The sequence below is a fragment of the Cavia porcellus genome, unplaced genomic scaffold (genome assembly GCF_034190915.1).
Source record: "Cavia porcellus strain 051 isolate PalLab524CR breed Dunkin Hartley unplaced genomic scaffold, mCavPor4.1 scaffold_11, whole genome shotgun sequence".
NCBI lineage: Eukaryota > Metazoa > Chordata > Mammalia > Rodentia > Caviidae > Cavia > Cavia porcellus.
Window position 1 is genome coordinate 58,470,667 of NW_026947494.1, and position 25,538 is coordinate 58,496,204.

The following is a 25,538-nucleotide window of genomic DNA, read 5'->3' on the forward strand; positions in this document are numbered from 1 at the left end:
GTTTGCAAGGCAGGAGCTTATGCTGCTGAGCTAAATCCCCAGCCCCTAGTGTGTTTTAAGTTACACTGGTGGTGCACACCTCTGATTTCAGAACTTGGGAGACGGAGACAGGAAGATCACAGTAGTTTAAGGTCAGCCTGGGCTGCAGAGTGAGTTCAAGACCATCTTGAACTTCATCATGAGACTGTCTCAAAAAAAACCAAAACCAAAAACAGCAAAGGCTAGCCATTAATGTATGGCTATGATTCAATCTGTGAAAGTCTACTGACCAGGTGTGGTGCTATGAATGTACAATCCTAGCTACTCAGGAGGCTGAGGCAACATTATCTGAGCAAAAGCTTTTTAGGTAAGGTTAGGTAAAAGAATAAGACCTCATCTCAAAAACCAACAAATAAAAACAATGTAGTTGGGGCTGGGGATTTAGCTCAGCAGCATAAGTGCCTGCCTTGTAAGCACGTGGTCGTGAGTTCAATCCCTGGTACTGGTAAAAAATATAAATAAATAAATAAAAATTTAAAAAACAAAACAATGTAATCCTAGCACTCAGGATTGCTGTAAGTTAGAGGCCAGTTCAGGCTTTGTAAAAATGACGACAACACAAACCCTCCTGTTTTTTTTTTGGTCTTTTTGAGTCAGGATTTCACTATGCAGTTCAGGCTGACCTTGTGCTCACTTTGTAGCCCAGGCTGGTCTCGAACTTGCAAAGGATCCTCCTGCCTCAGCCTCCCGAGTGCTGGGATTACAGGCATGAGCCACTACGCCCGGCTCAGCACAAACCCTTCTTGTCTCATCTTCTATAATTAATTTTATCACAAATCAAAGCAGGAAAACTACTGAGATAAAAAAATAATGAGCCAAGTGTGGTGGTATATGTCTATAGTCCTATCTTAGGAGGCTGAGGCAAGAGTTACTGCAAACTTAGGCCAGTCTGGGCTACACAGTGAGTTCAAGGCCAGGATGAGCTACATAGCAAGGACCGGTCTCAAAAATAAACAGATGAACAAAAATAATTGAGAAACACTTAAACAATATATGATCAAGTGAGGTATAGTGATGCATACATGCCTATAATCCCAGAGTCTTGGGATATGGAGGCAGAAGGATCACAAATTTGAGCCCAGCCTGGGCTATACAGTGAGATCCAGTCTCAAAATAAAATATTAAACACTACTAGAGTCAGGGATACAGCTCAGCAGTATTAACACCTGCCTGGCAAGAACAAGGTCCTGAGTTTGATTCCTGGTATCAATAAAAAAAAAAGTCCTACAGTTATAGCTCAATGCAAAGGCCTTGAGCTCAATCACTAGTGCCACAAAAGAAAAAAAGTATAATCAAAAAAGCCCCTTAACCAAAGCTCTGAGTTCAATCAGCTCACAGCCCACACTCAATACACACAGGGCCCACCTGAGAGGAGTCAAATTTTCATCTTTATTCAGTGGTTATATCTTTATCAAGAAATTACTGACACACATGAACTATGTATGCTAAAAATGTACACTTTAATAATTTTTTTGTTTTGTTTATTTGAAACAGGGTCTTAACTATGTAGCTCAGGCTGGCCTCAAACTCATGGTGATCCTTCTGCCTCAGCACCCCCAACTGCTGGGATCACAGGCCTGTGCTACCACACCTGGCTTTTTAAAAGAATTTTTTATTTTAAGGTTTTGTTTTGTTTTTTTGTCTTTTTCCTTTTTATTGGTACCAGGGATCGAACTCACAACTGCCTGCTTGCAAGGCAGGTGCTTATGCTGCTGAGCTAAATCCTCAGCCCCTATTTTAAAGGTTTTTAAAAGGAACTAGAACTACAGTTCTTGGGGACAATACAAGAGGAACTTCTTAGCCTTAGGCATATAATTGCTTTTTCTGAGACGAGGTCTTAGTATATTGCCAGAACTAATGGGCTAGGGGCCAGGGATTTAGCTCAGTGGCACAGGTGCCTGCCTGGCAAGTGTGAGGTCATGAGTTTGATCCCCAGTACCAAAAAAAAAAAAAAAAGAACTAAGGGGCTCAAATGATCCTGCTGCCTTAGTGTCTAGAGTATCTGTGACTACAGGTGTGTGCTACCACATCCAGCTTGATGTATTTTCTGCCTTAGGATCTACATAACCAAATACATTTATTTACAAACCCGAAAAGGCTGATAGCTACAAAGAAATCATCAGAACAGGAGAATGCATGGTTTCTCACCATGTAGTAGCCAGTGTGATAGCCACTCATGTACCACGACATCAGCATGCTGCCCAGTGCGTCTGCATCATCAAACGAGTCTGGACAGATGGGAGGCGGCGGGGGGATCATCTGCAAACGGAAAGGGTATATACATATCTTTTGATATCTTTTGGGTTTTGCCTGGTCTGGTTTTATGGGGACAGAGTCTCACTTTAGTACAGACCGGCCTTGATCAGTCTCCCAAGTTTTGGGATTACAGGCATATGTTACCACATCTAGCAAAAAGAGTTTAAGTATAGTAAATAGAAACACAAAGTCTGGAGATTTGTTTTACATACAGACTGCTATGTCTCTCTATATATACAACTGTATTTTTTCCTACATGTCATGATATCTCTTATTTCAACAAATTAAAACCATCTAACATGAGTATTCAACTTTTGCCAAGCCTGGGCCATTCTGAGAGAAGAGGCATTGTCTCTATGACATACAAAATGCGTAAGATACTTAATGCATACAAATAGCAAAAGTTTTTTCTAAAAAAAACATGTTTAAAACATTAAAGATTTCTGACTCAATTGAGTGTATGGCAGGTACTGGAGGCAGCCAGTACTCCACATCCTCATGTAGCTCTCGGTTGTCAACTGTGAGGCTCACACTTGAGCACTGTGCAATTGTATCATGCATAATATGGCAGAAAACCCATGGTAAAAATTTATGATAAGCCAGGAGTGGTGGCATATCTGTAATCCTAGCACTCAGGAGCTGGGACAGGAGAATTGCTGTGAGTTTGAGGTCAGAGTAGGCTCCACAGTGAGTTCAAGACCAGCCTGAACTACAGGGTGAGACCCTGTCTCAAAAAACAGATAGATAAATAAAAACACATGATCTTGTGGAGCTGCATTACTAGCTGACCACAGGTAGGACTTACCTGATTTCTAACATTTTGAGAAAGCCAACCAACAATGTCAACAAAATTAAACTTAACAAAGATCGAAATATAATAGTTGACATAAAATATTAAATACTTTAATTTGTCTGGATTTTGTCCTATTATTAAACTATGAGTAAAAGATCAAGCGTAAGCATTTGTTTTTCCTCAAAACACACATATACCATTCACCCAGCACTTCAAGGGTCACTGTAAGTAAAGGTAGAACATTTGCTCTACTCCTACATAGTCTGCCAAAAAGTGTCCTAGTATCTATTGTTAACACCTAAAACTTACCATTAGAAATACACATTACACACTAGAAGCTGATATCCAGGTACTCTCAGGAGGGCAAAACATGAACCTTTACATTTGGTGTAATTACGCCCTTCTAGTAGGAGCTACCTCCCCATAGAATAGACGCAGCTCCTGCTAGGAAAGGAGCAGGATACAGAGATCAGAGATGGGGCTAAAAGACCACTCTGGCTAATAGGAGGGCACAAAACAAGAAACTGCTGGCTGCAGTGATGTAAACCTATAACATTTGGGAGTCTGAGGCAGAGGATCCCCACACAGTGAGTTCAAGGCCAGCCTGAGGTGACACAAGCAAGATCCTGCCCACCCCTTAAAACCCCGAAATCTTAACCAAAAATGATAAACAAAAAAAGTGATGTTTAGTTTAGTTCAAACTTTTATCCTTGAGAGTCTGAACCTGGGCATGGTCTTTGCTACAGTCCAAACTTAATACAAAAGCAGTTTTCCCAAAATTCTTCTGTACTTACTGGAGGTCCAGCCGGAAATGGAGGCAGCCAGCATGACAGGAAGTGTGGAGGTGGTGGGGGTGGGGGTAGGCCACTGAATTTTAGACCTGGCTATAAAGAATATTTCGAAGGAAAATTTACTGACTTCAATGAAAGAAAAAGGATCCAAAAACAAGAAAAATAATTACCCAAAATAATATCTGTATTATACATATTAAAAACATTAAATTTCTGTAGCCAACCGTGAAGTCAAGTAGTTGCGTAAGCTAAATGATAACTTTTAGATTTCTCCCATCTCCATCATATATACACACTGAGGAAGTAAATTCAAGGTATGGTGGACTCAGGAGTTCAGAGGTGCCCACGGGCACAGGGCCCTGGCTTCTCAGTTAGGCAACAGAAGCTCATTCTTCCCTTGCTTTCACTCACTACACAGTATCACCCTGTCATGGCCCCCCTGGGAGTTTCACATGCACACTCCGAGCACATATTCTGAAACCTAGCAACCCTCTCATCTGATGAAAATCAGCCACATCAATGAATCACCATGCAGAGAACCTCAGTCACATTCAGGAAACTAATACAATGTAACCCTTGTTAAGAAAGGGATCACAGAAAATCTTAAGGAAAAGTTTGAAAGAGTCACACTTGATTTTTTTTTTTTGCACCAGGAATTGAACTCAGGATCTTGCACTTGCCAGACAGGTGCTGTGATGTTGGGCTACATCCCTAGCCCTATACTTGATTTTTAAAACTTGTATGACTATCAGACCCCCATGGAGGAAATCACTGCTTCACACAGAAGAACTGGAAAGAGACCTACCTACCTTAGGGTCTAGACTTATTTGGCCTATAGTAAAACTCTCTTTTTACCAGGTGATTTTTCTAATTTATAATCAATAACGCAACATATGAATCTACATTTTAATTCTGGTAAACAATTTGAAATACCTTCAGATTTTATCCACAGCAGATTAAACACTATTTTTTTTCTTTTTGTAAATATTTGATACAGTTACCCGTATCAAATACAGCAAACTGTACAGATCATCTAGCTGATACAAAAGTATTACAAGTTCTCTAAGTCTTTCAGTATAAACCAATTTGCATCACCATCTTATTTCCTTTTCAAAGCCTGCTCAGGCCTGGAATACTAGCTGAGCCAAGGAGATTTGGAGTTTGTGGTCATCATGGGAAACATAAGATTCCTGCTTCAAAAACCACCCCCTCAAAAACATAAGACAAAATTAAACAGAACTACTGTGTCACAAAAACGTCACATCCTACAGAGACTCAGTTTTAATTGCTTCCTGGAACCTTTTCTGGGGAGAAGTTTACCTTTCCAGGTCCAGATCCTGAGCTAGGAACGGGGGGTGGTGGCGGAGGGAAAAAGGAGTTCCAGGGTGTGGCTTTCGACCTGACCGTACTTGGTTTGCTTCCTGGAGACTTGGAAGAGTTCTCACTTTCATCCGTTGAAACTTGACTTCCATTTTCATTCTTAAAAAAAAAAAAAAGTTGGACACATTTTGGTTATAAAAGGTGTTAAGACGAACTGAGTAGTCTGTATCAAAAAAACAACTAGTTACACTGTAGTTTCTCATCTAGTCTCTGCTTCTAAGAATGAGAAAGTTTCTTCTTCACCTCCTGTGTGTTCTGTTCCATGTTGTTGGCTGCTTCAGAGCTTGGGGAAAGTAGATCAGACAGATTTTGTTCCTCCCTGTTTCCATATCCAGTATAGACCACAACACAGGTTTCTCTCTTCAAATCCACAGAAGCGATTGTAGCTGGATAAATGCAGCCATCTTCTGACCAAACAGCAGAACACCTGTCACCCACTTTCCACTACAAGAAATCACAGACACATAAACACTCAGGGCAAACTATCACTTAGTGCAGACGAGGGCACAGCACAAAGAGAACTCCCCGGGAACAGACACCACAAGGCACAGCACTATGTTGACAAGGCTCAGGGCCAAACCAGATAGACCTCCATTCCAACTCTGTCACATGTACAAATATGGACAAAGCCCTCAGTCACCCAGAGTCTCCTTCTCCCCATCTGTTAGCCAGTGGTCCCAGTTTGCCTTCCACATTCACTATGGAGAGCAGGAGGGACACAGACATCTAATGTCTAGCACTCGGGTCTGCAGCTGCTCCTCTGGGGCTCACTCTCTTCTCCTCTGTTAATGACGCGGCTAACACTGACTACTCAGACATCAAAATACTGAGCTTCCAGCTTGCTATATAGAACTAACAGTTATATATAACTACCCATGTGGGGAACCAGACAGATGACTCTCCTTACAAAGAAGAGCAGCTGTCTTCACTTTGGATAAACTTGGCTCTATCTCCATGTATTGCTATGTACAAAGCTGGTTAAGCTGTTTCTTTGTCCCTTCAATTGACTTTAAGCAATGTAAACTGGGCTGGCTGAGGAATTGATGTGTAATCTCTGAAGCGAAGCAACAGGTCAGGGTTACCCAGTGACTTCCCAAATACGTGGCTGACCTGGGTGGGATGGAGAGCCATGCTCCGCACTGTCAGCTGGGACTGACTGAGCCTAGAGGAAGAGGCTATGACTTCCCAGGGCAAAAAGGATTGTACATCAGAACTGAAGCACCAACCCCAAATTATTAGATACTGCCTCAGCTGTGTTATGCAGATTACTCTTTGCATTTTTTGCCCTCTACTTATCACAGAGGTGACCTCAGACCTCCTACCTAGCCCAGCTCACCTATTTCCCACTGCTCTCAGTCACTCATCACAAGCCATTCTCCTCATAAGGAATTAATAAAACCTAAATTGGACTCTGGGTGTGGCTTTTGTTCTAGTGAACCACTATCTTGGTTGGATTTAGGACCCCTTAACTATATATATGTCTTGGTGACTTTATTCTCGCCTTGGGTTGCAATGAAGTGGCTGGAATTAATGCACTAGAATTCCAATAACTTCTCCTTGGGATTACAAATATAAACCTTCTTGGACTGCAACAAGGATGGGAAAGGGTTCTCTATGTACCCAGAATTTTTGGTTCTCTGAAATTGACAGTTTTAGAATTTTTGAAGGAGAAGAACATAAAGCTGTGTCTCTCAGCTTGAAAAGTAAAAATCACTGCGGATGCAGCATGGGACACTCAGGTTCTCCTCATGTAGCACTGTAATCTCCTCCTCTGTCCTCTACACAAGCCATCTTGCCCATGTCCTTACGCTTCCACCAGTGACATACATGTTACTGAACAACAGCAAGCTTAAGAGCTGCTGCGTAAGTTCCATGATTACAAGTCAGTAATACAGTAATCACTGCAGTAATAGCTTAAGTGACACACTATAGTAATACATCAAGTGAAAGACATGTGAAAACTATTAAGGGGCTCAGTGGCATAAGTGCCCGCCTGGCAAGCACGAGGTTGAGAGTTTGATTCCTGGTACCCAAAAACAAAAACAAAAACCCCACAAGTATTTAATAAGGACAAAAAAAAAAAAAAAAAAAAAAAATGCTTTGAGGGTAAATCTCAGTACTTTAAAATAACCTGTTTTGAGGGAGCTGTGGTATTCTTCTTCTGGCTTTTACTCTTCTTAACAGGTTTTCTTCTGGGTGTGCCCTTCGGTTTGCCGGACATTTCTCCTTGTGGTTTATCTGAAATGTCACCATTCTTTAGAGCGTACTATGAAAATAGGAATAAAAATGTGCATGTCACAGAATGGCACATCTTAGAAAGTCAAAGCATAATTCACTTTCTATAAAAGCTGACCCAAGGCCCCATCAACTCAAGACAACCGCTGCTTTCTTTGTTCACCATATGCTACAGGCACCGCTGGCTCTTGAAGCCATGACATCTCTGATCATCAGCTCTGAAGACCTTTTAAGTCAGGTCTCTGCTCTCAGCCTCTCTGTAACAGCAGATCCTGTTGACCCCTCTTGTTGACCTCCTCCTTCCATCTCCATACCACGGGGTCCCCTTAAAGTGGCAAGCTGCCCAGGCTGGGCTTGAGCCTAGGATCTTTCTATGTCAGCCTCTCACATTGCTGTCATTATTCACACGTGCCACTTCGCCCAGCTAGCTCTTTCTTTTTGATACTCAGGACACCTTGGATACCAAAAATATAAGGCTCTGGTGCTTCTGTGGCTTCTCAGATCAAGTCATACACTTAAGCATTTTCAGTAAGACTCAACCATCCTTCTTTACCTGCTTAAAGCAATTGATTCCTATGATTTCTGTTACAATCTTTTCAAAAACAGACATCCAAATGCCATTATCGGGGCTGAGGATTTAGCTCAGCGGCATATGCATCTAACTTGCAAGCACGTGGTCGCGAGTTCGATCCCCAGTACCGATAAAAATAAATAAATAAATAAAAACAAATGCCATTATCTAGTGCTCAATTTTCTCCCTAGGTTGATCTACCATTTCCAATGACCAAATCCATATCTTCATACTCAGTATAAAAAAGTAAGCTATCTTATCCCCAAATTCTACCCTCCTTTTCTTAGATTACTTCCTCCTGCAGCATCACTGACTCCATTCCACATCTAGCCCCATTATAATCCATGTATTAGAGAACTCTCTTAGTAACACTTCCTTAATCAACTTCTAGTACATAATGGAAGGCATATATAAAACTCTAAAAACAAAGAATATATATGTGTGTGTGTATGTGTGTGTGTGCACACACAAAGATAGTTATACGACTAACTCATCTTAGTTCATTGAATAGAAAGGTCTGTGCTAATATTGCTTGGACAATTAAATGCTGATATCTTGTACCTGAGTATTAAACTGTATTAACCATTGTTACGCTCCTATTGTCTTGTTTTGAAATTTTTTTCTCTTAAAAAAAACCCTCTTGGGGCTGGGGATTTAGCTCAGCGGCATAAGCACCTGCCTTGCAAGCAGGCAGTCGTGAGTTCAATCCCTGGTACCGATAAAAACGAAAAAAGACAAAAAAAAAAAAAAAAAAAAAACCCTCTGGAATACAGATGCAAAGATGCTGTTCTGATCTTTACCTCAAGCCACAAGAGTGACTATGGGAGGCGACTGGATTTTATTCACCTGCTGTTCTATGTAGACGCATGCCTTGTGCACTCACATGCTGCACCTGGACGACTAGTGAGCCACACCTGGTGCCAGTAATGCTAACTATCATGGACATTTAGGAAAATGATGCTGGACTATAGTGCACTGTGTATGCACCACGGAATTATATTACACTCCCTAAAAATATAAAATCCTACTCTTGCTGTACTTGAGCATTTAGAATGCTCAACGCAGCATTTAGAATGATTAACCATGAGGACATAGCTCTGTGATTCTGACCAGCATGTCAGACCCTGGGCTGAATGTCTAGCACTAGAAAAAGAAAACAACAGACAAAAACAAAACGTTATCAGGCATGGTAGCACATGCCAGTAACCCTAGCAGACCTGTCTCAAAAAAAAAAAAAAAAAAAAAAACCAGGTTGTCCTTTTCCTACATATTAAAAAAAAATAAATGTTTACAATTTTAATAGTTAAGACAATTATACTACTGATTTCCCTGAGTTCACTGAGGAGAAAGATTTGGGCTGTTATTGTCCGGACAACTGAATACAGATGTCTTATACTCTGGGTGAATCATTTAGGGATGACCACCAGCAATGTATATACCATTGTTGCCCCTGCAGAAGGTGGGAGGGGAATGTTTATAATTTAATATTGTCTCTGTAAAAGAGATGACGAGCAGCCAGATGTGATGGCACGCATCTCTTATCCCTGCACTCTTGGAGACTGAGTCGGTATTGCTATGAAGCCAGCCTGGGCTACATAGTTTAAGAGCAGCCTGAACTACATAGTAAGACCCTGTCTCAAGAATTTAAAAAAGAGAGAGAGAGATGACATGCAAATAAACTATCAACTTCTTAAGGAAGAAATCGCTGATTTAACTAATCCATATTATCATTTAAACTTTCAAATGAAAATTTTTTTGGTATCTGGGATGGAACTCACAACCTAGCACTTGCCAGGCAGGTACTTATACTGCTGAGCTAAATCCCCAGCCCTGCAAATGAAAATTAAGTCATATATACAGCAATACTTTTACCAATATTTTTTCCAGTAAATAAGGTAAAGAAATAAAGACAATAGTAAACATTACTGACAAATATCACGGTACACACTTGCAATCCCAGCACTCTGGGAGGTTAAATAAGAGGATCTTAAGTTTGATCTCAGCCTGGGCATCTTACCAACTTTGCAAAGACCCTGTCTCCAAAAAAACAGAAATGGCTCAGGCCAAAGGCCCTCAGTTCAATTTCCAGTTCCTCCCTCCTGCCTCCCATGCATACATGGAGTAAACAGGTCATACCTTAAAGGAAGCCACAGCTTTATCATAAGCTTTTATCAATGCTGTATCATCCCAAATGTCAGAGTCATCACTCTGGGAAAAGAAAGGAATAGAGATAATTCATATTTAGATAGATTTCATTAAAAATGTACTGGACAGTACCAAGATCCATCTTAATTCAGCATAACTAAACATATACAAACAACTGTCAAACCTCAACAGAAACAAAATCCAATTTAAAAAAAAAACCAGCCAAGTGTGATGGTGCATACCTGAATCTCACTTAGGAGGTTGAAGCAGGAGGACTGCTGCAAGTTTGAGGCCAGCCTGGACTATATAGTGAGTTCAAGGACAGCTTGAACTGTACTGCAAGACCATGTCTCAAAAGGGGCAAGGGGCACACCCACAAATAATTTGAACAGACCCCTTACTAAAGGGGCCTACATGACTAGCAAATAAGCACAATGATCAATATCATTAGTTGTCAGTGAAATGCTAATTAAAATCATAAAATGCCACTACACACCTACAAGTCTAAAATTAGTAAGACTGACAGTATCAAAGGTTTGCAAGGACATCAAATAAAAGAAACTTTCATACACTGTTGGTCAGAATGAAAAATGCTGGACAGAATGACGCCCATTTAGAAGAAGATATCCATTTAGAAGAAAAATTTAGCAGCTTCTTAAAGACTTAAAATATAGATAGCCATGGTGACTACAGGTGACACACTCCTGCAGTCCCAGCACATAGTGAGTTCAAGGACAGTCTGAATTACGTGGCAGACCTGTCTCAGAAAAACTAAAAACTAAAAAAAGTTGGGTATGTAGTTTAGTATGAAGGCTCTGGATTCAAATTCTAGTATTGCAAAGTAAATAAAGGCAGACTTAAAGTACACGTACCCCATGACCTAATCAGTTACCCAAGAAATGAAAAAATAATAGCATTTATCCCTACATGTAATATACACTAATAATAGCTGGTTATGGTGAGACTCATCTGCATTCCCACCTACTCTGGAGGTCACAGGTCCCAACCCAGCTTGGGCAACTGATGGAGACCTTGTCTCAAAATAAAAATTAAAAAAGGGCTGAGGATGTCGATTTGTGAACACTCCCAAATACCATAAGTAAACAAAACTTTCTCTACTTAAATTCTCCTCCATCTTATGCCTAATTTATTCAGGTTCTATTTACAATAAAGTTCCTTGAAATGGCTGTTCACAAATATTGTCCTAAACACTCTTTTGTCACTTTTTGAATTATTTTTTCTATTAGGGATTGAACCCACAGTCACTGAGTTACATCACCAACCTTTTCTTTTTTCTTCTAAGGGAGAGTTTCAATAGATGGACAAATTGTACTCAGTGGGCTCAAATTTGTGATCCTCCTGCTTCAGTTTCCCAGACTGCTGGCATTACAAGGCATGTGCCACCACACACAGCACAGCGCTTCTATCTCATCAGCTCTCACCCCCATATGCCAAGCTCAAGATTCAGCTCTTGTCGTACTTTCAGTCTTCCTTCTTCCCCATTAAAAAAGAGGTTGTCATTCAGGACAACCTCTGAGTTATCCTCGTCACTTCTCTAAGACTTTTTTTTTTTTTTTTTTTTGGTACCGGGAATCGAACCCAAGACCTCGCGCTTGCCAGGCAGGCGCTGTGTCGCTGAACTACATCCTCGGCCCCGAAACCTATTTTTGTAATCCACCTAGATTACTGATTATATCCAGAATCCATACACTGTAGCCTGAGTCCACTGACATTTTTATTTAAGTTTGATCATTTCAACAGGCTTCCACCCCGCCTCAGTGAGCCACTGGTCAGGAGAGACAATCAAGTTGCAGTAGGGTCTTGGCTAAACCCACCAAAGCGCTCGAGCTGGTAGGAGGCTTAGAGTAGGGAATCTCAGGAAAGAGAGTAGAAAAAGATGAACAAATATGTGGACCATGGCTCTAGGGAGCAAACCGGCTAGGTCCAAGCATATTGCCAGAGCCTCGAGCGCACACCGGGCACCCATACAGAGCATTCGCGGCCCGCCAGCTCACCTGGCCTGTCCCGCGCCGAAACAGCACCGAGTTTTCCTGCTCTGGGACGCAGCCACCATCGCCGCTGCTGCTCATCGCCATGGCGAGCCTCCTACGGGGTTGACGGCATAGGGCTCCAACAGAGAATGACGACTTCCGCCGCCGGGGCTTCTGGGACCGGAAGAGCACGGTGGCTGGGAGGGCTCAGCAAGTTTTGTGCAACTGTGGTACTGCGCTCCCGTGTTGGTCTAGTGGAGTTCCTTTTCAGTCTCTCAATCCTTTGATTGCACTGTTTTGTATTTTCCTAAAATGATTCCACCGGGTTTTTTTTTTAAAGCAATAAATTTTCTTAGAAAATAATGTTGCAGGCAGTTTATAGGGAGTAAAGGCAACGATGCAGTAAACATCTGCCCAGAGGTATAGTATATAACAAGTCTTAGGAGTTACATGTATTTTTTTATTTCATACTAGCTGGGCGTAGTGGCGCATGCTTGTAATCCCAGCACTTGGCGGACTGAGGCAGGAGCATCACCGGGAGTTCCCAGCCAACCTGGGCTATAAAGCAAGTTCAAGGACGGCCTGAACTACACAACAAGACTCAAAAAAAAAAAAAAAAAAAAAAAAAAAAGCCAAATACAAAAAACAAGATGAGAAACAAAAAACAAAAAACAAGATGAGAAAGCCTAGGGATGTAGAGCTCAATGATACAATGCCTAGCATTTCCTAGGCTCAAGATTCAAATCCCACCCCAGCATCACAAAAAAAAAAAAAAAAAAAAAAAAAAAAATGTTTAAAATAAAGATGAGGAAGCTGAGGCATCAAGTGTGTTTAAGAGTTCATACCTTCAAATTGCTCCCCCCCCCTTTTTTTTTGTACCGGGAATTGAATTTGAGATCTTGTGCTTGGCAGGCAGGTGCTGTGCTGCTGAGCCACATCTCTACACTGCGTGCCCCCCCCCATTTAACATTAATACTTATTCTTCCGAATATTTCTAGTAAATTTTTGAACGCTAAAAAATGGGATTGAGCGGGCTGTGGCGGTGCACTCCTGCAACCCCAGCACTCAGGAGGCTAAGGCAGGAGGATCCTTAAAATTCTAGACTAGTCTGGGCTACAAAGTGAGCTTAAGGCCAGTCTGAGACCCTGTCTCAAAAAACACACAAAAAAAGGAATCAATGTATATTAAGAACCTTCATTTCCCATGAAGATCATCTTTCCATGTTTATGTTTCCATGGGTCATGAATAATTTTCTGATACAGTACTGTATTCACTTACTATTGAGGATTGAACCCAGGGGGCTCTCTCACACCTACCCCCCTCTCAAACTGGCACATGTTAAGCATGGGCTCTACCACTAATTTATAGACCCTAGCTATTAAGCATCTACAGTTAACAAAATGGATTACCTTTTTTTAATTACCTTTTTTGAAAACTACACCAAAGGCAGTTTGAGGGCTTCCCCCTAAATACTTATGATTTCTCTTTAATAAGAATTACAAAGTGCTACAGTGCTTACCTAGCTTGAGGCCCTGGGTTCATTCCCAGCACGAAAAAGGAATGAATAAGTAAGGTTTGTGAGTGTAGGGCAGTGGTATTGATATAAGCGATACAGAGTGGCAAAACTGGTTGGAGAACTGTGTGGGACCTGTCAATTTGAAATCCCAGGTCAGAGGCAGATGATTCCTTGGCCCCCTATGTGGAACTTCTCTCCAGCCCCCAGGAGATATGCATGGCATGAATGAGACCAGAGATAACCGGAAACCCACTAGGTGACTCCAGGGTATGCTTTTATTTTTGCTTTTTTTTTTCTTTTCTCTCTTTGTTCAGCCCAAGTTAGCTCTGCAAAACCAATTTTTGCCTAATTTCTAATCCCTCACCTTTGCTTTTTTGGGATTTTTTTTGGTACCTAGGATCCAAACCCCGACCTTGCACTTGCCAGACAGGTGCTTATTGTCATGCTCTATGCTTTTTGTTTGTTTGTTTGTTTTTGCAATTTTTTTTTATCGGTACCGGGCATTGGACTCACGACCACCTGCTTGCAAGGCAGGTGTTTATGCTGCTGAGCTAAATCCCCAGCCTCTCATGCTCTATGCTTATTACCCTAGTAACCAAGCACCAACCACACAGTTATAGATTAACTGACCATGCGGTCATGCTGTTCTGTATGCATGTTTCCCCCCACCCCAGTAACATGTTTGCTGTGTCAACCTTTGTTCCCCTTGTAAGAGACAAATGATGCTGTGTCAACCATTGTTCCTTTTGTGAGAGAAAAATGTTTCTGGAATTGGCAGACCAAGGGCTATAAATTGGCTAACCACCCACTGTGAAATGTCTCTGACTTCAAGCAAAGGAAACAAAGGCCCACCTTGTTTCTGTTTCTCATTGCTATGTTCTTAATGATCAATGAGCTAATCACAAATGAACTATAAAAATCAGTCAAAATTCTAACTCAGTTGCACAGCTTGCAAATTTCATCTGCACTGTGTTGCTGGGCCAGCTAAAATAAAAGCGCTTCTTTTAAAAAAGATATTGTCTTGCCCCATTTTTCATCTCATGGGGCCTTTTTGGGGGGGTTACAACACTTATGACACTGAGCTAAATCCCTGGCCCCGTTCACTTTTGAAATAAACTTTTGGCACTGTTTTTATTTAGTTTATTTGGCTTTTTTTTTTTTTTTGAGACAAGGCCTTCCTGTGTAGTTCAGGCTGGTCTTGAGCTCACTGCAATCCTCCTGCCTCAGCCTCCCAAGTGCTGGGATTATAGGCATTTGCCACCATGCCAGCCCTCATTTTTGGTTCTCTCATCCAAATCTTTGCAGCAAAAAGGACCTGAAATACTTTTGTTTGGTGAGCCATCTCTAAAGGAACTAGTAACTACAATAGCCTGCTCAAAACATGTAATTGGCCTTAGATCCATTCACAGCACACACAGAGAAAGGGAGAGAAGAACAGAGTAATGTTAGTGAAAGAGTATGAAAATGGTAACTATGTAGAGGCGTTAGCTATTATATATCTGGAATGTGGTGATTCATTTCATAGCAGATGACACAACACAAATCTGTACACTTCAAATATGTACAGGTGTTTTTTGTTTTGTTTTGTTTTTAGAACTGGGGATTGGCTTCATGCCTCTGCACATTTTTTTTTTCTTTTTGGGGACAAGGACTCACTCTGAAGTTCAGGTGAGGCTTGAACTTTCTACGTAGCTCAGCATAGACTGACTTGTGATCCTCCTGGATCAACCTCCTGAGCGCTGAGATTACAGGTGTGTGCCACTGTGCTCAGTTTGGTACTTTTTTTTGATATAAGTTTTCATTATGTAGTTCAGAGTGATCTTGAATGCACAACAGTCTTTCTGCCTCATCCCCTTGGAGTGCTGAGAGCACAGGCATGTGCCACCATGACCAGTTTGTACAGTTTTTATACATCTAGTCATGTAATCCCAGCACTTTAGAGACGAGGCAGAAAGATTTTGAGATTGAAACCTGTCTATGTTACATATGGTAGTTGGTTAAAGACTACCAATGACTATGTAATGAAACCTTCTCTTTAAAAAACAAACAACAAAGCATCTCAGCCTAGCAGATATGCATGACCACATATGGCTTAGAGTGGGTTTTTTGTTTTACATTTTGTTTCCCTTGGTGCTAGAGATTGAACCCAGGGTCTTGCACACAAGGCAAGCACTCTACCACTACACCACATCCCTGGTTTGGGACCACAGTGTTTAATTCATGTACTAATTCTGTCATCAGTCATCCCCATCACCTTGAATAATTGCTACATTTATTATGGTCTTAGTCACAATGTTGCAGGAAACTTCCCAAGGTAAACCAAACCAAACCAAAAGGAAGACTCTTTGCACCAAGGAGATACGAAGGCAGCATTTAATCTTTACATTAGCAGGCTGTTGGATTTTCATGCCAGTGGACTGTTGCAAGGATAATTCCTCCAAAGCAAACATCCTGAATCAAGAAGGCGTTTAGCCTATATAGAATTACAAGTGGGAGGTACAAAGCAAGTGACCAAAGGTTACATGATTGGTTACATACATTGAATCATATATTGATAGACAGGCTAGTCTTGAACTGATAGAAACAGTCCAGGAACCAGGGGAGGAGGCTTTTACAGAATGAGAACAGTTAAGGGATTATCATAATATAGAAATGTTTTGGAGAGGGCCTTTACTGAATGAACACAGTTAAAGGCATTACCATAATACAGAAATGGCCTTTACTGAATGAGTATGAATCAGCCCACAATGCCTTAAGGTATAGAAAATTACTGATTTAGTGCTCACCTGAAGTGGTGCTGTGGACAATGTCAGGGTCAACTGAATTTAGCAGAAACAGCAGAACAGCAACTTAGTCAGAAATCTCTAATTGACTATGAAATATCTATAAGTTTACCATCTTATGAATGTGTTTTTACATTATAACTGTGCCCCAGCAACAATGGCCAAGTTAGAGAATCAGCCTAGATATCTATTAACGGATGGAGAAGGAACACATGGTATATAGGCCGGATGGAGTATAAATTTGCTGTACATAAAAATGAAATCAGCTGGGTGTGGTGGCTCACACTTGTAATGCCAGCACTCTGGAAGGCTGAAGCAGGAGGATTGTAAATTCAGGTCTAGTCTAGGTAGCTTCATGACTTAGTTAGATCCTGTCTTAAAATAAAACAAAAAATAAAATAAAATAAAAGGAGTTGGGATATTGCTTAGCTGGAAGGCATTGCATTCAATTCCCAGTACTAAGAAAAGAAAGAAATCCTATTATTTGCAAGATATTTATTTAGCTCACAAGTTGTACTTTTGTTGTTGTTGTTGTTACTATTAATTAAGTTTATTGATTCATTTTAAGTATATATAATGATCACATTCATTGAAAGAGTTTTTGGTGCAATGAAAGAGAGAATATAAAGTAAAAATAGCCGTGGCCCTGAATCAAGGTTGGCAGCTTCCTGACGCGGTTGGTTTCAAGCAGGAGCCTAAAGAGATGTCTTTCTATGGTCCGTTGGCCATTTCCAAACTTGGGCAGTGAAATGGTCAATTCGTTAGAAAGAAATAGCTTGAAGCAGACCCTCCCCTCCTGGTGAGCAGCTGTGAGTGTGGCAAGCTGCAGCGGTCCAGGATGGGAGCCACCAGTGTTTACTGGGACCCCTGCGAGGCTCTTATGTGGAGCACCAGGAAACCAAGCAACCCCTCCCCACCTGCCTATTTTGTTTTGTTGAACTTCAATATACATGAAAGTATAGACAGCAGTTTTGAAGAGAATGAGAGACTCTTCAACAGCCATTAGTGACTTCCCTGTTGTCTGGTTTTGAAGATCTAAATCGCCTTCCTCATTCTGTTCGGATCAGTTTTATACTATGTTGTTTTATATGAATTCTCTGTATGTGAAGACATGAACAACTATTTGGAAGAAAACAAGAGACAATCTGATAGATACTGAAGATCTCAGGTCATCTAGCTTTGAAATTTATATCTCTTACATTATTTTCTTATGTCCTATTTTGTTCTGTTTTGTTGTGTTTAATTTTACCCCTTTTTAAAAAAAAAAGTAAAAGTAGCCACTATTCCAAGAATGTGGAGAGGAGTCCATGACCACTGGTGGCCTGGCTTTCTCTGACCGGAATGTGGGGCACGGGGGTGGCGCTTAGGGTGGGCATTGATGAGGCTGGAGGAGCTGATTGGAAGTTTCTTTGTACACAAACAGGAAGGGGAGTTGCAATTAAGGCTGAGGAAGAAGCAGGAAGTGTTAAGCATTCCCGCTTTGGCCTTCTGCCACGTTAGACCACTGCCATAACCGTACAGTAATTTATACTAGGGCAAGAACCTTTCATTCATTATAGAGAATTTGTACCTATATTTGATATATTTTGTACTTATTTTTTGATGTACTATTGAATTCACCATCTTCTTTCCTATTTCCCATTTTTCTTTGTCTTTTATTTTTTGGTGCTGGGGTCAAACCCAGGGCCTTGTGCATGCTGAGCACACACTATACCACTAGCCACACCCTCATCCAAATTGACCATTGTAAAGCAGGCAATTCAGGGGCTTTAATATATTCACAAGATTGTGAATACACAAACAGTACCATCACTACTAATTCTACAGCAATTTCACACCCCAAAAGAACTCTGTACCATTTAGTAGTCATTCCACTTCCCTAGATCCTAGTGGTAACTACTCTGTTTTCTGTCTGTAAGTCATTTATTTATTCTGGACATTTCATATGAATAGAATTACACAGTGTGGTCTTTTGGGTCTGGCTTCCTTAGCTTAAGGTAGACATAGTTTTTTGGTTTTTTTTATATTTTTTTTTGTGGTCCCAGGGATTGAACCCATGACCTCGCACTTGCCAGGCAGGCACTCATGCCACTGAGCTAAATCCCCAGCCCTTGTAGACATAGTTTTAAAGAATTTTAAATGGCAGGTTATTTGCTGAAAAAAATATTTCTACTTTCAAGGATTTTATTCTTCAGCAAAAATAAACCTACCACATTTATATTCTTAAAATATGGATTTGGTGGAGGGTGTAGCTTAGTGGTAGGACACATGCTTACATGAATTCTTACTTTCAATCCTGAGCAGAAGACAGACAGACAAAAAGAAAGAGAGAAAGAAATCAATCAAGTGAGCGAGTGAGCCAGGAATGACAGTACATATCTTTAATCCTAGCACTTGAAATACTGAGGCAGGAGGACATGAGTTGGAGGCAAGCCAAGGCTACACAGTGAGCTGGACTATACAATGAGGCACCATTTCAAAAAACACATCAGGCCTGGTAGTGCACACCTATAATCCCAGTATTTGGGAAGCTGAGGTAGGAGGATTGCTACTTGGTACTTGATTTATTGGTGCTTGATTCCCAGGACCAATAAATAGATAGATAGGTAGATAGATAGATAGATAGATAGATGATAGATAGATAAATTGGGTTATTAAACTCATGGCAATCTGTTGGAGCCGAGCCATTGAAGCTGGGATTGATTGCATGTGTGGGTCTGAAGTAAGTCCAGCCCAGAAAAAGTAGAGAAACCACAACAAACTGTGTAAACAAGTTGTTCCAGCACTGAGAAGGCAGGGGGCCCAGGCCTGTCAGGCAAACAAGTTGCTAGGCAGTGGGATTGGAGTTGACTTTCTTCTTTAGAGGGTATAAATAAACATACTGCACTGGTTGAGCAGTTCCTTTCCTCCCATCAGGAGAGTAAGGGCTCTACCTGACCTCCACTTTGTCTTTTCTTTATTTTTCTCATCTTCTCACTGGTTCTTAACTCCAAGAACCTCAGGAGTGGGCTGGGGATTTAGCTCAGTGGTGTAAGTGCCTGCCTAGCAAGCACAAGATCATGAGTTCAATCCCCAGTACTGCAAAAAAAAAAAAAAAAAAAAAAAGAACCTCAGGAGCCACACTGAGTTGCAGCATATGGCACCAGAACATGGATGGGGTAAGAGACTGAGGGCAAGAGGACACTTCTCATGTGTACGCAGACTAGGGGGAGAAGTGCATTGGTATAGGTCAATAGTCATCACTGGAGTGTATTGATACTGGCTTCATCAGGTGTAAAGAGTGGGGCATTGAAACTTCTTTATTCCCTACGGCCAGTTATAAATGAGCCTGAGAGAAACTCCTTCCCCTGAAAAAGAAAAAAATATATATTGATTATCTCAGCTGTCTAACTATGGGACAAAGTTATTCAAAAGAATCACAAGTGTATAAGGATCTGTTTGTTGTATGCTTGATTACAGTATTTACGTTTCTTCTGTGGATCTGCATGAGATGGGGTTTTAATAATTTTAAGCTTCTTGAGACAACTATAAGGAAACTGGTTCCAGGCACTATTTCAGAATCAAGTCCTGAGCAGGGAAGAGGTGGCAGCATGACTGCCACCTCAGTCACAAGCAGCTACAAGAAGCAACTCCTGCTTTTTTGGCTCAAACAAATGTTGCTGCCTCTCAGGTTGGAACTTCCACCTCTCAGGGATTAGAGCCATTTTGTCTGTCTCCTTTGCAATTAGCACTAATGGAAGCCAGACAGATGGGGCAATACATGGAGGGTTTTCAGCATGTCTACCTGGTTATAGAACTAAGAGTCCCCAATAATCCAGGGCAAGTACTATGCCATCATGAGGCTGTACGATTTAAGTCACTAAAAGAATTGGAAAATACTACCTCTACCTATGGCCTACAGTCCCATTTACCTTGGGTTTCATAGAGCTCCTAGGACAGCAAGTTATGGCCCCAAATGATTGGAAAGGCATAGCTAAAACATGTTTATTTGTTGTGGAAAGGGATTTTTTTTTAAATTGTGCACAGACCAGCCCACACGCAATATTGCTCAAAACACAACGATTACAACAGATATGTTGATTGGGAAGGTGTCCTTGTTGCTACAGACAGTCAGCATGCTTTTGATACACAGGTGTATGACCAAGTTAGAATAGCATCCATGAGGGCCTGGAGGGAGCTCCCTTCAAGGGGTGTCACCTCCCTGGATTTGACTTTTATTCGTCAGGGTCCAGATGAATCATTTCAGGATTTTGCTACATGTTTATTGCAAGCTAGTGAGAGAATTATAACTGACAAAGAAGCGACTAAATTAATATTTCAGCAACTAGCTTTTGAAAATGCAAATAAATGATGTAAAGAAGCCTTAGGAGCCCACAAAAAGCAAACTATGCTATCTAAGATGATTCGACTTGTGCAGATATTGGCCCATCATATGTACAGGGAGCTGCTTTGGCAGCAGCTCTCACTCAGTTCATAAACCCACAGCCTAAAGAAAAGGGAAAGACTAGGGTTGTTTTCGTTGCAGGGGAGAAGGACATCTTGCTTGAAATTGTTTTGTTGCTGCACCTATGGGGGCAGCGTAGCCGTTGTCTGTCTCTTCCATAAAATCTCCTCAGATCTGTGCGAGGATATCATTGGGAAAGTAATTAAAGATCAAAAGTAGATGTGGAATGCCAGCCCATTTCGAGAAACTTCCACTTGGGCCTGCATCGACCCCACCAAACATGGAGGCATTTTCCTCAATTCTTCCCCAGCCTCACTCTCTGCCACTAAGCACAACTCAGACCCCTGGCAAGCAACAAAAGATAGTGGAGGCTTGGGCCTCAGTTCCTCCTCCGAATTCATACTAACTCCTGAAGTGGGACCCCTAGTTACACCTACTGGCATCCAGGGGCCTCTGGCTCAAGGAGCAGTGGGTCTGCTACTAGGTTCGCAACAGTCTCATGTTAAAAGGTCTTCAGGTTTTGCCAGGTGTCATTGATGCTGACTACACAGGGGAAATTAAGGGTATGATTCAAACTATTCCAAAATCACACTAGATTCGTGTATTGTCCAGTTGGTTATTCTTCCTTTGACAAAAATTGGAAAATCTATAAATAGGGAAAGGGGGTAAAAGGGCTTTGGGTCTCCCAATACTTAGTGGATTCAACAGATTAAGCAAGATCGTCGTGAGATGGAATTGATCATTGAAGGGAAGAATTTAAAGGGCTTTTAGACACAGGAGCAGATGTTTCTGTTATTGTCCAAAGGCATTGGCCAGTGGCATGGCCTCTGGATGTGGCAACTACGATCTCCAGAGTGTGGGAAGTGTTTCTCACTCTAGTAGGAGTGCCAGATTGTTAACCTGGAGGTATGCAGAAGGTCATTCTGGACATTTCTCACCTTGTGTCCTCCCCCATATACCGTATAACTTGTGGGGTCATGATGTGTTCCAGGATATGGGGCATTTCGGGTTAGCCCTAACTCTGGTGACTCATCAGATGTTACAACAAGGTTTTCTCCCCACTCAAGGGCTTGGTAAAAACAATCAAGGAAGGAGAGAACCCCTTACAATAAACCCAAAGAGGAACTGTTTTGGCATAGGATATTCAGCTTCAAAGCTTTAGGGAGGCCTTGACCTTTCTCCGACCCCACGGATGGCATCCAAGATAACGGGTATCTGATGATCCTGTTTGGGTTGATCAATGGCCCCTGACTCAGGGGCCAAAGCTTGTAGCAGCTCATTCACTGGTTAAGGAACATATCATGACAGAATATCTAAAACCCTCTAATAGCCCTTGGAATATCACAATTTTCATAATAAAAAAGAAGTCAGGAAAATAAGCGCTATTATAAGATGTGCGGGCTATTAATAAAACCATGGAACCTATGGGGAGCTCTTCAACCAGGATTGCCTAGTCCTGTAACTATTACTTTGCATTTTCTCCCATGGTGATTGATTTAAAAGATTGCTTTTTTGCTATTCCCCTTCATGCACAAAATAAGAAATGTTTTGCCTTTAGTCTACCTTCTGTTCATCATCAGGCCCCTATGTGCCATTTCCAATGGTATTGTCTGCCACAGGAAATGGCAAATAGTCTGACTTTATGTCAAGAGTTTGTGATTGCAGCTATTTTGTCAGTCCATCAGACTTACCCATCTGTTTATCTTACTCATTACATGGATGACATACTATGTCATGAATCTTTATAAAGTATTTATCCAGTTGGGCAATGTGCTTCATAGTGCTGGCCTAGTTTTGGCCCCTGAGAAAGTACAAACCATGGCACCTTTCTCATATTTGGGTTACATTATCCATCAAAGACATATTGTGCCTCAAACTATTCAGATTCAAAATAATTAGCTTGCAACCTTATCTGATTATTTTCAGACTTTACTTGGTAATATTAATTGGCTCTGCCTGGCTCTTAAGCTAACAACTCATGATTTAGGTCCTCTCTTTGACACCCTCAAAGGGCACCCAGCCCCCACATCTCCATGGACACTCTCATCAGAGGCTAAAGTTGCCTTGGACAAGGTTAATCTGGCTCTCTCTAGTGCCCAACTTTCTAGAGTTGACCCAGTTTGCCCGGGTTTTTAATTATCTTCTCTACTCGATATATGCCGGCTGGAGTCTTTGGCAGTCTCGGGGGCCTTTACAATGGTTTCATACGCCACATACCCCACACAAAACCATTACTCCCTTCTGTGAGGCTGTGGCAGAACTGATCGCATGTGGGCGAACATGTGCTATTCAACTTTTTGGTTGTGAGGTGAAAACTATCACTGTTCCCTTTTCTTCTGTCCAATAACTGTGGCTGTGGCAATTTTCATCCTCTTGGCAATCTGCATTGGCTAATTTCCCTGGTAATATTGACTGTCATTATCCTCCAGATAAATTAATTCAAGTTGCTTCCCTCACACCCTTTGTTTTCCCTTCAAAAATAAGTTCAGTTCCCATTGTAGAAGCTCTCTCTGTTTTCACAGACAGGTCATCATCAGGCAAAGGAGGTTATGTGACGAACTCCTCTTCCTGAATACAGGATACTGGTTTCTCTTTTGCACAAAAAACTGAATTACAAGCTGTCATATGGGCCTTGCAAGATAAGATCATCCATCCACTCCAATTAACCTTTTATCAGACAGTGCCTACATTTGCAGTTTGATTGATGTGCCACATTGAAACTGCTACAATACACACTAGTCAAGAAGATCTTTGTTACTTATTTCACACACTCCAACTCGCCATTCAGTCACCTCACATTCCCTGTTTTATTGGCCATTTATGCTCCCATTCCCATTTACCAGGGCCTCTCACTGAGGGAAACAATGCAATAGACAGACCGCTGGCTACTGTCACTGTTGCTCCCTCCGATGCCATTCAACAGGCTTCTGCCTCCCATGCCGTATTCCATCAGAAAGTTTCTGCTTATGCAAACAGTTCCATTTGACCCAAGAACACGCTAGACAAGTTGTCACACAATGCTCCTCATGTGTAATACATCTTCCCTCACTTTCTATGGGAGTTAATCCCCGAAGGTTACACATTAGTCATCTCTGGCAGATGGATATCACCCACGTTTCTGAATTTGGCTCCTTATGCTGGGTCCATGTTTCAGGGGACACTTTCTCAGGATTTATCTTTGCTCCTGCTCGCACTGGTGAAATGGCTAAACATGCTCATTGCTTGGATGCCTTTAGTGTCCTAAGTTGCCCCCGGGCACTTAAGACTGACAATAGTTTATACAAGTGCTGCCTTCCAAATGTTTTGTAAAATGTTTCATGTTTCCCTTACCACAGGAATTCCTTATAACCCTCAGGGTCAAGGAATTGTTGAGCATGCACACTGCACACTCAAGATTCAATTACAAAAGCAAAAAGGTGAGGCTTTTCCTACAAAATTTACACTTCATAATAGACTTCATTTGGCTGTATATACTATTAATTGTTAAAATTCTACTAAGGATGGTATCACAGCAGCAGAAAGACAATTTAATCAGGTAAAGAGAAGGGGGTTAGGAAGGGTCCTTTGGAAGGATCTTCATACTGGATAGTGGAAAGGTCACAGTCCACTGCTCACCTGGGCTAGAGGGTATCTTTCCGAGGATGCTGAACAGTGCCATAGTGTGCTGTCAGGATATGTCATGGACCTATACCCAGAGAAGGAGTTGATTCCACCCCTTAAGAAGCAGATGCTCAGTCCTATGACAGTGACGCCTTGGAGACCACGTCACAACCTATAGAAAAGGATGAAGCTAGAACCAACGTAAATTGACTCAAGATGCCCAAAAGATGGTAACAAAAAATAAATTTAAAAAATGTCCAAATAGATAGGTGTGTATGTTAAGTCCAAAAACATGTCAATTATAGAAAAGATTTTGTCTTTTTCAAATTATTTGATGAGATTTCTGCTAATTGACCTACAATAAATCTGACTAGTCTATTTAAAATTACAAATTCTATAATTGTAAAAATTTTGTGTAATTCAGTTTGATTAAAATGTATGTGAGGGGGCTGGGGATTTAGCTCAGCAACATAAGCGCCTGCCTTGCAAGCAGGCAGTGGTGAGTTCAATCCTCGGTACCGATAAAAAGGAAAAAGACAAAAAAAAAAAAAAAATGTATGTGAGTGCACGCTGATTGTGTAAGATGTTTGTCAGTCTGCCTGTGAATCTGTCTGTTTGTCCAGTCTGTTAAGCTGTTGTTGGAAGTCACCGAGTTCGTGATCAATCACAAGTGTGAAGCCAATAGCACAAGTGTCTGTATAGGAGTGCCCAAGTGGCACAGCATGCCTGAGAAACACCCTGAGGACATGGGGTGCTGGAGTGACAAGTGTTCCATTCCTGAGCATACAGGGTGTAAGAAGCAAGCTAGTTCAGCAAAGGAGCGTGAAATAGCCCCCAGGAACTTGGAGAGTTCTTGTGGACACTGACAACTCTATGTTTGTTTCTCTGTTTGGATCTGTACAGATTTTCCATGTTTATCCATGTGTCCGTTTGTCTGTTTGTGAACAGCTGTTGTTTTTATTTTGAGCTCAGCAATTTTCCTTTTTCTTTTGCA

At 41.4% G+C, this 25,538-nt stretch overlaps 1 protein-coding gene and 1 non-coding gene across 23 annotated transcripts in view; one reads left to right on the forward strand and one right to left on the reverse strand.

Annotated features, from left to right (window-relative positions):
- Window positions 1-12,376, reverse strand: part of Smn1 (survival of motor neuron 1, telomeric) — a 103,882-nt gene extending 91,506 nt beyond the window's left edge. For 18 of the 22 annotated variants that reach the window (XR_010050546.1, XR_010050549.1, XR_010050548.1 and 15 more), the window contains exons 1-7: window positions 12,226-12,376; window positions 10,202-10,273; window positions 7,391-7,525; window positions 5,503-5,703; window positions 5,200-5,358; window positions 3,883-3,972; window positions 2,188-2,298 (exon numbers count right to left, since the gene is read on the reverse strand). Coding sequence is in view for 17 of the 22 variants with exons in the window: in XM_063258317.1 (XP_063114387.1) it covers window positions 2,188-2,298; window positions 3,883-3,972; window positions 5,200-5,358; window positions 5,503-5,703; window positions 7,391-7,525; window positions 10,202-10,273; window positions 12,226-12,306 (849 nt within the window). In the remaining 5 variants the exon portion in view is untranslated. Of the gene's footprint in view, window positions 1-2,187; window positions 2,299-3,882; window positions 3,973-5,199; window positions 5,359-5,502; window positions 5,704-7,379; window positions 7,526-10,201; window positions 10,274-12,225 lie in introns of those variants that run through there. The other 4 variants (XM_063258320.1, XM_023565772.2, XM_063258319.1 and 1 more) reach the window with 2 other exon arrangements.
- Window positions 12,377-17,140: 4,764 nt separating this feature from the next.
- Window positions 17,141-17,277, forward strand: LOC111757276 (small nucleolar RNA SNORA2/SNORA34 family). Its single transcript, XR_002791653.1, has one exon. It is a non-coding gene; the product is annotated as a small nucleolar RNA SNORA2/SNORA34 family (small nucleolar RNA).
- The last annotated feature ends 8,261 nt before the right edge of the window (window positions 17,278-25,538 follow it).